The sequence below is a fragment of the Physeter macrocephalus genome, chromosome 21 (genome assembly GCF_002837175.3).
Source record: "Physeter macrocephalus isolate SW-GA chromosome 21, ASM283717v5, whole genome shotgun sequence".
Taxonomy (NCBI): domain Eukaryota; kingdom Metazoa; phylum Chordata; class Mammalia; order Artiodactyla; family Physeteridae; genus Physeter; species Physeter macrocephalus.
The window spans coordinates 17,133,756-17,148,061 of record NC_041234.1 but is presented as its reverse complement, the minus strand read 5'-3'; the positions used below and the strand labels follow the sequence as shown (position 1 = coordinate 17,148,061).

Genomic DNA, 14,306 nt, shown 5'->3' with positions numbered 1-14,306 from the left:
AATAGATTTCTGAAATTGACATTGCCTTACCAAAGGTATTTACTTTAATGGAATGTGTTTAAGGATGCCATGTACCCTGGTACTATTTTTCACTGCCCAGCCATGTTTGGCTGGGGTGATGGTAGGCAGGTGAGGCTGAAATCCAGCCTTCCATCAAGGCGTCCAAGCCACATTCCCTAGCATGGGGCTATGTTTGCCCTACCTTTCTTCACCTAAAGGTATTGTCTCTGTCCAGACTGGCCTTGATGACTGAGTCTTATCTTAGTGGGTACCTTTCCTCACATTCTCCAGAGGTGGGCCTATTGTTGTCACTGTTGTTTTAATTTAAAAACATCATCAAGGTGACATGCATAGAAGTTAAAAAAAAATACAGGAATGGGGCGTAAATGGTTTAGTCAAAACATGAAATACATTTCAGATACAATGGGAATAATAGGGTTTGATATGGGATTTAGAGTTGGGGAAGTGGAGTTTCAAAGGCAGAAGTCAGAGATATTAACCATGTCAGCCCAAAGAAGGCAGGGGTAGAAAAGGTAAGTTTGTGTGAAGGTCTGAGAAGCTGGCCCGCTACGTCTGACTACAAAAGGGGTGCTTTTGTGGAGGCGTGTGGAAGCCACTGCTTCTACAGGCCTGCACCTAAGCACCTTAGTGGTGGGCTTGACACGATTGTTGGTCAGACTCATCGTCACATGCAGAAATATGAAAGGAATATGGGAAGTTAAAAATGCGAGGCATAAAAACTACATACGTAAGAAGTTGATTTTATTTTTAAAATTGTAATAGAAAACAGGGGTAAAGATTGGGTGACAGGGAGGTGGAACAAACCCACTCTCTTGGTCCATTCAGGCTACTATAATAGAATACCATAGACAGGGTGGCTTAAAACAACAGAAATTTATTTCTCACAGTTCTGGAGGCTGGGGAGTCCAAGATCAAGGTGCCTGCAGATTCGGTTCCTGGTGAGGACGTGCTTCCTAGTTCGTAGATGGCTGTCTTCTCTCATATGGTCCTCGCATGGTAGAAAGGAGCGAGAGTTCAATGGGGTCCCTTTCATGTGGCCAGTAATTCCATTCATGAGGGCCCTGCCCTCATGACCTTACACCTCCCAAAGACCTCACCTCCTAATACCATCACATGAGGATTAGGTTTCAACATAGGAATTCGGGGGAGACACAAACAGTCAGTCTGTAGCACCCACCAAGGCGCTGCTTATTCTGAATGAGAAATTCAGACATTTTTTACTGTAATGTTGAAAAAGTTACAGAACTTCACTAAGCCTGTGTCTGTGAAGTGGGAATAATAACAATGATATTAATGTTATATCAGGCAGTATTGGTTAAATGTTTCATATATGGTAGGTGCCTAGTGAATGTTAGTTATCAATTTTGGTTGTTATAATAAGTTATTGGAGGGTGAACATGATTGGAGATGTGACTTCTGTATTTTAGGCATGTGGGATATTGAAGTGTTGAATTTATTATTAATTTACGTACTTTTGACACTTGCTTCCATCAGTATTTTAAAATATTGATATAAGCAGAGTTCATCTCTTCAGTATAAGGCAATATGTTGTCATAATCACTCAAGCAATATATCATCACTCATCTGATATTTACAATGTCAGTTTGATTGAGAAATGAGAGTCCTGGGCAGATGAATGTGATTTAAATGTGGTTTGGTTTATGTACAGGCAAAATGGTTCATGACCAGGTTCTAGAGACTGGATAGACCCAGGGCTAGGGCAATTCGCTGGGTTCCTGGAGCGGTAGGATTGAGCAACAGGTGTGAGGTTATGCCGCGTTGGTCCCCGACAGATGTGTTCCATAACAGGTAATAGGTACCTACCTATGCCTGATGTTCAAGAGCAGTTGATGAAGGCCTTGGGACCTTGGGGTAGGAGGTAATGTGAAGAAATAGAACAAAGTGTTAGAGTTATTATGATTGCACAACTTCTCATTTTGAGTATGGCCAGTGGAGGGTCAGAGTGGTGGTCTAGGAAGGTAGGATCAGGAGGTGAAATGAACTGTTTTCATTTAGGAGTTCAGACCTGAGAGAACTGAAGGGGAAAGCAATTTATTAGAGTACAAGGCAGAGAATGAGTCCTAAGGAACAAAGCAAGAACTTGGCAAGAAACCAGAGCCACGGCAGGTTTCTGATGAAGCTGGCCGTGCTGGGCCTCTCATTTGCGAGGCTGTTCAGGTTGGCACATGACTGAGCATAAAGGCTAGAGAGCTGCGGGCTACACAAGGTGAGCAAAGAATTAATACACTACAGAATGTTTAGAACATGAAATAAAAAGACAATTTCTGCATGTAAATCCAAGCATTTTGAGTGATCAGCACGGAAATACATAGGCCATCATTTTGTGTGAGGTCATGAGGTAATGACTTTTAATTATCATGGTTATGCTTAATCTAAATGAATTATGTTTGATTTCTTTGTACTTTTAGTGATTTATTCCTCAATATGACGTCTCTATCCAACAAATCCACTCCTATTTACTCTTTGGCCTCCCCCTGCTTTTATCAGCTACTGCTTTTCATTCAATAAATATATTTTGCTTGCCTGCTAAGTTGGATGGGAGGTTGAATTGAAAATTGAGAGATTGACAGGAAGCAGTTGATTGAGGACTGTGTTACCACATGGACTGGGTTGGATAAAACCCCCCAAAATTTATGTCCTTCTCAGAACTTCAAAAATGTGACCTTGTTTGGAAATAAGGTTGTTGTAGATATAATCAGTTAAGTTGATGTCATCCTGGAGTAAAGTGGTCCCTTAATCTACCATGACTGATGTCCTTATAAGAAGAGGAGAGAAGGAGACACATAGGGAGAATGCCATGTGAAAACAGAGGCCGAACCTTGAGAGATGCATTTGCAAGCCAAGGAACACCAAGAAATGCTGAGGATCGCAGGCAGTACCAGAAGCCAAGAGGAAGATGTGGAACAGATTCTCCCCTAGAGCCTTCAGAGACAGCGTGGCCCTGCCAACAGGCCAAAATCCTCATTTTGAATTGGTAGATTCCAGAGCTGTGAGAGAATACATTTCTGTTGTTTTAAAGACCCTGTTTGGGCTTCCCTGGTGGCGCAGTGGTTGAGAGTCCGCCTGCCGATGCAGGGGACGCGGGTTCGCGCCCCGGTCCGGGAAGATCCCACATGCCGCGGAGCGGCTGGGCCCGTGAGTCGTGGCCGCTGGGCCTGTGCGTCTGGAGCCTGTGCTCCGCAACGGGAGAAGCCACAACAGTGAGAGGCCCGCGTACCGCAAAAAAAAAAAACAAAACACCCTGTTTGTTACTGCAGCCCCGGGAAACTAATATACCATGGAAAGGAATTTAAATATTATAGTATTAATTTATCTATAAAGAATTTTAACTACCAGAGCTACTCTTCCATTGAATATCAGTTTTATGTATCTTTTATCATGTAACACATCATTAAAGTAATAATTTTAAAGGATGTAAAAAGGAAGTAATAGTTCCTTGAAGGTACCCAAAAGTTTTGATTTGTGGATCAGGCCAATACTAGTAAGGCATTTGATAGAGTTTCTCATAGTATCCTTCTGTGCACTTAGAGCAATGCATCAACTCAATACATTTCTTACTATATATTTGGTGATTGAGACTTTGGCCTAGAAGGGGCAGATTAAGGTATATTAAGATACACTGTGAAAAAAAGTAGGTGCATGTTAAATAGAGAAATGAAAATATACAGAGAATTGCCCCAAAACAATTGATTTGTATTTATCCCTCTTCTTAAGACACCCATTCTTCTCCACCCTTTTAAAACAAAATCTGTTTTACCAATTTTCCCACAGTCAATCACCCTGCCATTGTTTAGGCTAAATGCAACACTTCTGTAATCCAGTTTAACGTGTACCACAGGCATGGAAGTTCTATGTAAACTCCTTGGAGACAGATACCCTCTTTTATTTATCTTTGAATTACCAAGCCCTAAAATATTTGTGCCCTCGTAGAGCTGTTTCTTGAGATGGGACATCTTAGTCACCAGTTCACAAATCATACAGTGCAGTGATGTAAGTGCACTCCTTAGCTTTTCTGACCATTCAGAAAAGCTTGCATTTAACAAATAGCATTAAAAGAAATGGATTCCTTTTCCACTGATGTTCAGATGGAGAGGTTTTGGACATTCTCAGAAATGAGAAGGAATTCTCTTAGTTAAATCTGTATATATATTCTGTGCTATCTAAAACACAATGGATGCTTGTTGTTTCCTTTACCTTTAGTTAAGGCCTTCCTATTGCCAAGAAAAGGGAAAGAAAAGTAGAAATTGTAAAATATTCAGCCATCGTTAGCTAACCATTCTTTGCAAATAGGTAGCATATTTGCATATCTATTTACTAGGGATTTTCATTAATGTTACAGAGAGACTCAAAGACTTGGAGGAGAGTGTTGATTCCATGTGGCTGCATTTCTTTAAGGCCTGAGCCTCCTGTGTTAGCATCTGAATTTGAAATGCTTATAAACATAGTCCATCTCTAAATTGCAACAAAGATTGGTATTGTGAAGATTATTAATAGTTCACTCAACTGAAGGGGAAAGTAAACAGCAGACACAAAGATTTTTGCCCTCCCAAATCTTAAAGACATCCATTATAGAGAAAAGGAGAGAGGAATAATAATTTCAGTAAAATAATAGAAAAGTTGAAATAATTGTTAGCCCTAAAACAGGGTAGAGATATGTGAATCTATGGGAAGAATTTTAGAAAATTGGCAGAAGTGAAAGTTAGGTTTTGAATTGTACTTCTGGAATAAGGACATAATATGTAATCAGGCCGTGTCTCTGATAATTATGTTAAATTAGATGAAAAAAATCACATGGCTAAGAAAATGTAATTAAATCACTCAAAATAAGAATGTCATTGTTTTCACTTTCTTTTAATAAATGAAAGGTGAGGAAAGATATCCTTTTAAACTATACGTGAGCAATTCCAGTATCTTCTCAGAAATGAAAATTGGATTGTAATATGAGCTTGTCTTTGACCATGTTCTAAAAGGATAATACAATGAATTGGCAAAAGACCCCATGAACAGAGTCCATGTATAAAGGATCAAATAAACACAAAGAAACTCCTACAGGCAAAAAGGCAATGTAATTGGCAGCAAGATTTAAGGGGAAAAAATTAGGACCAGGGAAGACAGAACCACTTTCTGCCTCCTTGTTTTGGTGCTTTCTCATCTAAGGAAACAAACAGCAACAACCAAAAAAAAAAAAAAAAAAAAACAGGATAAATGAAACATCTCACCTTTGTGGCAGAGGTAGAAAGATTCAGAATTATTGTTTATAAACTTATTTCAGGTGAATTAAAAGACTAGGGAGACATTTCTATTTTAGAAGTTCTCGGGCTTAACTTTGAACATTGCTGCTGATTCATTTCTTAGAGTCTTTTAAGGCATTATTTTTTTCTTCTAAAGCTACTAATGCTCAAAGGAAACTGAAATTTTTTAAATATAGAATACTTGAAAGAAATAGGTTGAATGAAAATAACACAGCTAATATTTTAGCAAATTCTTGACCATAGCTGGAGAAGTTAACTGAGAGGAGCTGTATGTCAAGATTACCTTTTCTTTTTGTCAATTAGATGCATTGTTTGCACAGTATGACCTACTTAGTACTGAAGATTTTTGTGCCTTTCTACAGCCCTTTTTCATTTATTAAAATGAAAGACATTATCTATGCTACCTTTTAGAGATTCCTGTGGATCTGAATTATCAAGAGTATAGATGGGTCTTGCTTTATGCAGAACTGATGGATGAAATTTAATTTTACAACAAAGGTAAAAAGTGAGTATTAATGTGGCACACAGCTTTTAGCAAAATTCCTTTAAACAACAATTTTCATACTGTATTTTTTTACCTATTATATATTTCAATTTTATTTATTCTTAAATACTTTTAAAGAATATCTCCATTAGACTGATTCAAGTATCCCTGTTTTTATACATTTTCAATTTTTTTTTTAGTCTATGGTATTGTATTCCTTTTGGAAAAATTGTGTGGTATTAAGGTAGTAAATAAAAACAAATAGTTCAGTGTTCCTTGAGGGAAATAGAGTCATTTTGACCACATATTCTTTTATCTGAAATGTAAATAATTTATAACTAAAAAAAGGTTTCTATCTGAATCAAGTGTACATAATGAATACAACACCATCTACATTCATTAACTGAAACAATATGGAACTAATTTTTTAAGCTGTTGAAAATTTTCCCTTGCACAGTTTTTTCTAATGTACCACCTTCTCTTTTCTCAATGGGACCGTTGCTTTTTAAATTCTCATTAATTCCTAAGCTATACACTAATTTCTTTTCTGTATATTTGCTTTAAGTGACTATATATTTGAGAGAAAGAGAGAGTGGGTTTTCTGGTGAGTTACGATAGTAATATGATTGCTGGATGAAGTAGCTTTTAACATTTGGAATGACCATAAAATGGCAATACATTTAACAGAAATACCCTTCTCTGTGTTACAGCAGTATATCATAAGGTTTTCTGTAGGTGAACCTAACCTCTCTCCCACAGAGAATTTTTAAGTAGTATATTCCATGCATAAACATTTTCAGTGGGCTCCAATATACTTTAATACATAAATACATAAAATATAAATGCCACAGTTCCTGAAGAAAAAAAAACATCAAAAACCCCCTGTGTAGCCCTCAACATGCTGCTACAATTTTCTCATTAAAAAATAGAAAAAAACTAATAACTGTACAATCCTCCACTTAAAATTTTAAAGCCTAATAATAATACTTTAAAAAAAATCTCATACCAATGCAAGGACCATATGGTAACTAGTCTAGTGAATCTATTTAACACTTTTTTCAAAATTGTGTTAAATTTTTTGATAACTTTAAAGCTTGGTCTGTTGTTAAAATGTTTTCAATTGAAGGTTATTGGTTTTATCCTTTCCTTCATCCCTTTTTTTTCTGGCTGCATGGCTTGGCATGCAAGATCTTAGCTCCCCAACCAAGGATCGAACCCGTGCCCACTGCAGTGCAAGAGCAGAGCCTTAACCACTGGACAGCCAGGGAAGTCCACCATCCTCTCTTTTTTAATAATAGTTCATTTCAGGAAAATGAAAATAGTGATAGCTAGCTACCTTTTTAGGTCTTAATATGGACCACATCCCATGCATGACTTTGTTTTCATTTTTCTTATTGAATTAGCACACACTTATAAGGAAGTCTTACCAATTTCCTTTTATAGGTAAGGAAATTGAGGTTCAGAAAAATTGAGTAATCTTAAGATCACAGTTAAGGGCTTCCCTGGTGGCGCGGTGGCTGAGAGTCCGCCTGCCGATGCAGGGGACACGGGTTCGTGCCCCGGTCTGGGAAGATCCCACGTGCTGCGGAGCGGCTGGGCCCATGAGCCGTGGCCGCTGAGCCTGTGCGTCCGGAGCCTGTGCTCCACAACGGGAGAGGCCACAACAGTGAGAGGCCCGCGTACCGCAAAAAAAAAAAAAAAGATCACAGTTAAACAATAGAGCTAGGATTTGATCCCAGACAGGCTTTATATCCAAGGTCACAGGATAAGTTGCCTGAGGCCAGAGACCGTGACTTCTGTCGCTAGTATCTATTGATACGTATCTCCCATATCAAAATAAAACCTCCTATTCACTATTCAGATTTCATGGATATTTTGAATTATTTTTGTGTCTTTTAAAGAAAATACATTCTGGAATTTTAATAGCAAAAGTAGATTTGGTTCTTTTAGCTAAAATAAAAATCAGGAGCAAATTCAGTATAAATATATTATGGAAAAAATCAGCTAGCAGCTTACATGTACAGGATGTTTGGAGACACAAGTAAAAATGAAATGTTTACCTTTTGCCTTATACTTGTTGATTCTGGTGTTCAGCTCTAACTCTGACTCCAGAGACTTGTAATAACATGTATTTCAGATGGGAAAAACTTTGGGTTACCTGGGAAAGTGTAGCTGAATTTTTAAAACTCTCAATTTAATCTAAAGGTTCTTGGTCCATCCCTTCAGAAGTACGTGAATAGAGCTTCATCTCAACCCACTGGAGAGTGCCAGCTCCATGCCAGAGTGCAGCCTGACCCAGAAAGGCACGCTGACATCACTCTGTCACTGTTCTTGCTCACAACCCCATGTTCTTCTTCTTATAATCTGAAATACAGTTTAAAAGGCTTAGTGTTTTGTTCACTGTTTTATATGATGTCCCAAAATTGTGCTTCAGAATTATCTATTCCTCTTCTGTTATTCACTTCAGAGTGAAAGCCCTCTTACTCCACACCGTCCGGTCAGTAATAATTTGGTATGTTAATAAATTGCCATATGTCAGAAGGATATAAGTGGGATGGAAATTAAAAGTGGCAGGGTAAAGGGGTTCAGGAGTCCCAGGGTCATGATGGATCTCATTGAGCAGTTGAGATTTGAACAAGACTTCATGCTGTGGGAAGACTGTTCCAGGTAGAGTATACAGCTAGAAAAAAGGCTCTAAGGTGGGAGTGTGTTTGATGTGTTCTTTCTATAAAACCCAGTTGAATTTGTGGGGGGAAAAAATCAATAGAAGTGTTTTTTCAAGGCAGAAAGCAGTACGCAGTATCATAAAATTAAGGGGGATTAAGGTACAGATTAGAGACTTGTACGTTTTGGTTTATGCTCAGTGGAAAAAGAACGTAGAAGCATTTGCAAACAATCTGGGAGGAGATTTCTTTAATGGTTCTGTAAGATCTCCCACAGGAAGGCCTAGTTTTTTTTCTTTAACCCGCTTTTACTGATTTTTTTCCCCACATATTCAATTGGGTTTTATAGAAAGAATGCATCTTTTTATTTTATACTCATATTTCATTTAATTATGTAGTGTATAATTATATTGTGTCATTACATACATGAGAATGGGGGCAATCACACTTGACTCTTTATAAGCACAGGTTCTGATTGTCTCTTGCTGTGTAACAAATTAGTCCAAAACTTAGTAGCTTAAAATAGCAGTCCCTTTGTATATCTCATGTTTTGGTGAATTTGGGCATGGGTCAGCTGGGTGATTTTTCTATTCCACGTTATATCATCTGTGATCATTCAGTGGTAATCAGATGTCAGATGGCTGTCAGGAGGATCCAAGACAGCTCTACTCACATGTCCAGTGCTTTGGTAGGAATGACTGGAATACTTGGCTCAACTAGATCTACTGACCTAGTACCTATGGTAGACTTAGGGTAGTTGAGCTTCTCACATGGCAGCTCAGAGTCCAAGAGTAAATGATACAGAAGACAGGAAGTGTTTGAGTTTCCAGTCTCTTAATGCCCGGCCCTAGAAAACAGCAGCTCATCTCTTCCACCACATTCTATTAATCAAAGCAGTCACAGAAGCTCACCCACCTTAAAGAGAAGAAACAAAGACTTCACTTCTTCAATGGGAGGAGTGTCAAAAAACAGTTTCAGCCACCTTTAGTCCACCAAGGTGTACAATTCAACTCTAATAGACGGTAGCTTTCAGCGGGTCATCTTGAATCATCTGGAGATCCTAAAGAGGGAATGGAGAGTTTTGGTTTATCCAAAAATTTTGGAAAATGGAAGTCTGTTAAGACAGATTCTATTGTAATTCCACTCATTTTTAAAAATTTTACTTCATCCTGTTTATAATTATCACTTGTGTTTCTGGCCAGACATTTTAAATCAGAAAGGTGCAGTATATCCTATGGGAATGAACATCCATCTAAATATAGTGTAATTATAAAAACATTTACTTTAATCTCTAGGAAACATATTCTTTTTGTCTGTTTTCTAAGTTTTAAGTAAACCCATCACTTTTTAAATTTAATTTTACTATATTTGAAGGTTGTAAACACTTTTCTGATAAGAAAAGTTCCCAGATTGGGATGCTTGGTTAGATTATACACTGCAATACATCATCGTGAAAAATATAGGCAGTCAGGTGTTAGAGATCTATTCCATTTTCTCGCTGGCTTTTTAGCACATCTGCTCCATTTAAAACTATGGCAGGGAGGTGTGTAAGATTGAGCTGATTGTCTCTAGGAGTTTACTGTGCTTCTTTCAAAACTTTGTTTTTCAGTAAAGGCAATTGCTCCTTGAGCAGTACTGGTTGTTCCACACCCACTAATTATCATACAGCCATTTAAAGTTGAAATGGTAATCAAACCAATGAAAGCCCAAGATTAGCTGCGTTCCTTCTTCATTTCTAGTGGAGAGATTCATCTGAATATCTGTAAAGGATTTTGTCGTGCATTCTCTGGCAGATGCAGTAAAACCAATGCAATACAAACTTTTAAAATACAGCTTTGAATTTTAGGTTGAATTTTAAGTTGGACATATTTTAATTTTTACAATTTAATTATAAGAGTCAAGTGATCTTAAAGGATCATTCTAGTTATAAATAGAATATGAGGATTTGGGTTTTATTACAGAAAGAAAAATCTATTTTAAATGGTGAAATTTATACTTTTTGCCCATCAGAAATTACTGATTGATGCTTCTATTGAAATTATTAAGATCTAAGTATACAATGATACTTGAGGCAAATTCTCATGTAAGGAATGGCATACTGCATGACAGGTTGTGAGGTGTTAAGAGATAATTGCATGCCTGGAAGGTGTGGTGAATCATATGAGCAAAGGCCAAGAACATCCAGAGACCAAAATTCACCGTCATTTCAAATATTACTCCCTGGTGTGTGTTATTCTACTTAAAAATTGCATACTTGTTGGTTGTAAATTTAAGGACCCAAAGCAAACCATGTTAAATTAGTACTTTTGTAGTTTTTAAAAATGTGTTTAACCTTTACCAACACAATAGAATGCATTCAATTCATAATTATAAATATTATCAGGGCTATTGAATAGGGGGATATGCCAAATACCCTTCTGGACCTTCCATTTGAGATAATCCTGATTGCCCGCAGAATGAAATGCATGCTATGAATCAAAGAAATGTAATGCTGTATCAATTAAGTATGTGTTTATTTATATGTATTTTGATATCCTTATGCATCAAAAATAATTCATTTTATTGGAATTTTTTTTAGTCACAATGCAACCCCCTCTCACTTTTCTTGATTTCGATATGAGACCATGGTATTTCACGATAGACAATCAGGAAAATAACAGATAAGAGAAAGGAGAGAGGGAAGAAGGGACATTTTAAGGTTTATATTTGTGTTCAATGCTGTGCTCCCCCCTCAATTCTTTACTCATCTAAAGGTAGAACTGTTTCTGCAGGTGGAATTAAAGTTAATTATCTATACCCTAATACCCTTAGTAGAGGCTCCTGTGAGCACCTCACTCCACTGCTGAAACAATAACAGGTAAGATCAAGGGGGACAGACAATGACAAAACAAAAGTTACTTACCAATTCACAGCTATACCTATGAGCAGAGCCTGTGTTTAAATCCTACTCCTACATTTTTAATTTCATGGTTCTGGGAGTTTCTTAAACTCATGTGCCTTAGCTTTTCCATCTGCATCTGTAGAGGATATTAATAGTATTTATATTTGTTAGGAGGATTACATGACCTAATGTATGAAAAGTGCTTTGTAAATAAACAACCCAATTTTAAAAATGGGCCAAAGACATTAACAGACACCTACCAAAGAAGATATACAAATGACAAATAAGCATATGAAAAGATGTTCCACATCATATGTCATCAGGGAAAGGCAAATTAAAATAACAGTGAGACTTCACTTACACACCTATTAGAATTGCCAAAATCTTAACCGCCTACAACACCAAATGCTGGCAAAGATGTGGAGCAACAGGAACTGTCATTCACCGTTCGTGGAAATGCAAAATGGTACGTCCACTTTGGAAGACACAAAACATTATCTTACCATACAGTTCAACAGTTACCCTTCTTAGTATCTACCCAAAGGAATTAAAAATTTACATCCGTACAAAAACCTGAACACAGATGTTTGCAGCAACTTTATTCATGATTGCTAAAACTTGGAAGCAACCAAGATGTCCTTCAGTAGGTGAATGAATAAAGTCTGGCACATCCAGACAATGGAATATTATTCAGCACTCAAAAGACGTGAGCTGGGCTTCCCTGGTGGCGCAGTGGTTGGGAGTCCGCCTGCCGATGCAGGGGACGCGGGTTCGTGCCCCGGTCCGGGAGGATCCCACGTGCCGCGGAGCGGCTGGGCCCGTGAGCCATGGCCGCTGGGCCCGTGTGTCCGGAGCCTGTGCTCTGCAATGGGAGAGGCCACAACAGTGAGAGGCCCGCGTACCGCAACAACAACAACAACAACAACAACAAAAGACATGAGCTATCAAGCTGTGAAATGACATGGAGGAATTTTAAGTGCATATTACTAAGTGAAAGAAGCCAATCTGAAAATACTACATATTGTTTGATTCCAAGTATATGACTTTCTAGAAAAGGTCAAGCTATGGAGAAAGTAAATAGATCACAGGTTGCCAGCGGGTAGCGGAGAGAGAGAGATGAATAGGCAGAGCACAGAGGATTTTTAGGACAGTGAAAATACTCTGTATGATACTGTAATGGTAGATAACTGTCATGATATATTTGTTTGGACCCAGAGAATGTAAACACCAAGAATTAACCATAATATAAATTATGGAATTTGAATGATAATGATGTGTCAATGTAGGTTCATCCATTGCAACAAATGTACTACTCTGGTGGGGGATTTGGTAATGGAGGAAGCTGCATGTGTAAGGGCAGAGGGTATATGGGAAATCTCTGTACTTTCTGCTCAATTTTGCTGTTAACTTAAAACTAAAGTCAAAAAATAAAGTCTATTAAAAGACTTTAAAGGACTTAAGAACAAATTTCAGTATATCAATACAGTTATTCCCTTCACCTCCTGATGCTTATATTTTCTGAGTTATTTTGTCACAAAAGAAGGATAAATTGATTAAACAATTTTTTACAACTAAAAGAAGAAATGCTTTGTAAGGTTGCTGACCCTGAGTTAGTATTAATACATACTAGATATTTTTGTTATCAACATGTTAATGCTCTGAATTTATAGAATTTTAAAAATTATGAGATTCATATGAAATGTCTAGAATGGGCAAATCAGTATCGACATAAAGTAGATTAGTAGCTTCCAGGGTCTAGGAAGGCAAAGAATGGAGAATGACTGCTAATGGGTATGAAGTTTCTTTTTCAAGTGGATGAAACTGTTTTATATTAGTGGTGACAGTTGTGCAACTCTGCAAATATATTAAATATCACTGAACTGTACACTTTAAAAGAGTAAATTTTATGGTATGTCAATTCTGTCTCAATGACAGCATTATAAAAATTAATGGGAAGGGTGGAGAGACAAATATATTTTGTAATAGTGGGTTTTTTAATTTGTTTATGAAATACCTACTATTTGTTAAGCATATTCTCTACTAAATATAATACATAAAATATATTGTTATATAGATTATATTATATAATCATGACCTGTCATATATATTTTTTATATTTTATATATATAATTTCTCAATGAAGCACTTATTACAGATAAACAAGAAACATATCAGGTAATAATAAGTGCTTCATTGAGGATAAGTAAGTTGAGATAGTGACTGGGTGGCTATTCTTGTTTCTAAAGTGAAGAAAACTTTGCTGAGATGGTGTGTCAGCTGAAGTATGATTGTCCGGCATGAATGAGTCATAGGAAGACTGGGGAGGAACATTCCAGGAGGAAAGAATAGCTAGTATAAAGACTTAGAAGCACGACTGCCTTTATGTGTTTAAGGAGGCCATGAAATAGTGCGAGAAATGGGGGAGAGGACTAGGGTCATAGTCAACAAGTTAGACTGGAAGGAGCCTTTCTAAGTTTTCTCATATATGAAGTGAATGATACCTAATGTGCAGAATTGCCCTGGAATTTTAAAAACACATGAATAATACTTAGCATAGTGTCTCACACATGGCTGGAAGTAAATAAATATTACTACTCTATGAATTTGTCACTTACATGTAGACTGGCCCAATCGTGGGCATGAGAAGTAGACAAAGATTTAAAGTATTAACAATGGTTCCTTGGGGCTTTAGGAAAACCCCTCTTTCTTAATCTATGAGGGAAGAAATAATGAGGTTTCCAGAAGTAACAAAGAAGAATTTCTTTAATAGAAAACAAATTGCAGATATCTTCATTATTTCCCTTAGATTCCAAACCTTGGGATATCAGACTGTTTTTAGTCTTCATATTAATTTGTTTTCGTGTCAGATTGTATTTCCTTGCTAATTTTTACGCCGTCATTTTCGTATGAGTTATCTGTGTTTTTTTGTTTGTTTGTTTGTTTGTTTTGTGGTATGCGGGCCTCCCTCTGTTGCGGCCTCTCCC

General features: G+C 37.3%; 1 protein-coding gene across 12 annotated transcripts in view; it reads left to right on the top strand.

Annotated features, from left to right (window-relative positions):
* Positions 1 to 14,306, top strand: part of DMD (dystrophin) — a 2,398,628-nt gene that overhangs the window by 236,122 nt on the left and 2,148,200 nt on the right. Inside the window, exon 2 of one of the 12 annotated variants that reach the window (XM_055081918.1) lies at positions 5,706 to 5,799. The exons of 10 other annotated variants lie outside the window; for them this stretch is intronic. In XM_055081918.1, the coding sequence (XP_054937893.1) occupies positions 5,769 to 5,799 (31 nt within the window). In that variant the 5' untranslated portion in view covers positions 5,706 to 5,768. Of the gene's footprint in view, positions 1 to 5,705; positions 5,800 to 14,306 lie in introns of those variants that run through there. One more of the 12 variants, XM_028482834.2, reaches the window with a different exon arrangement.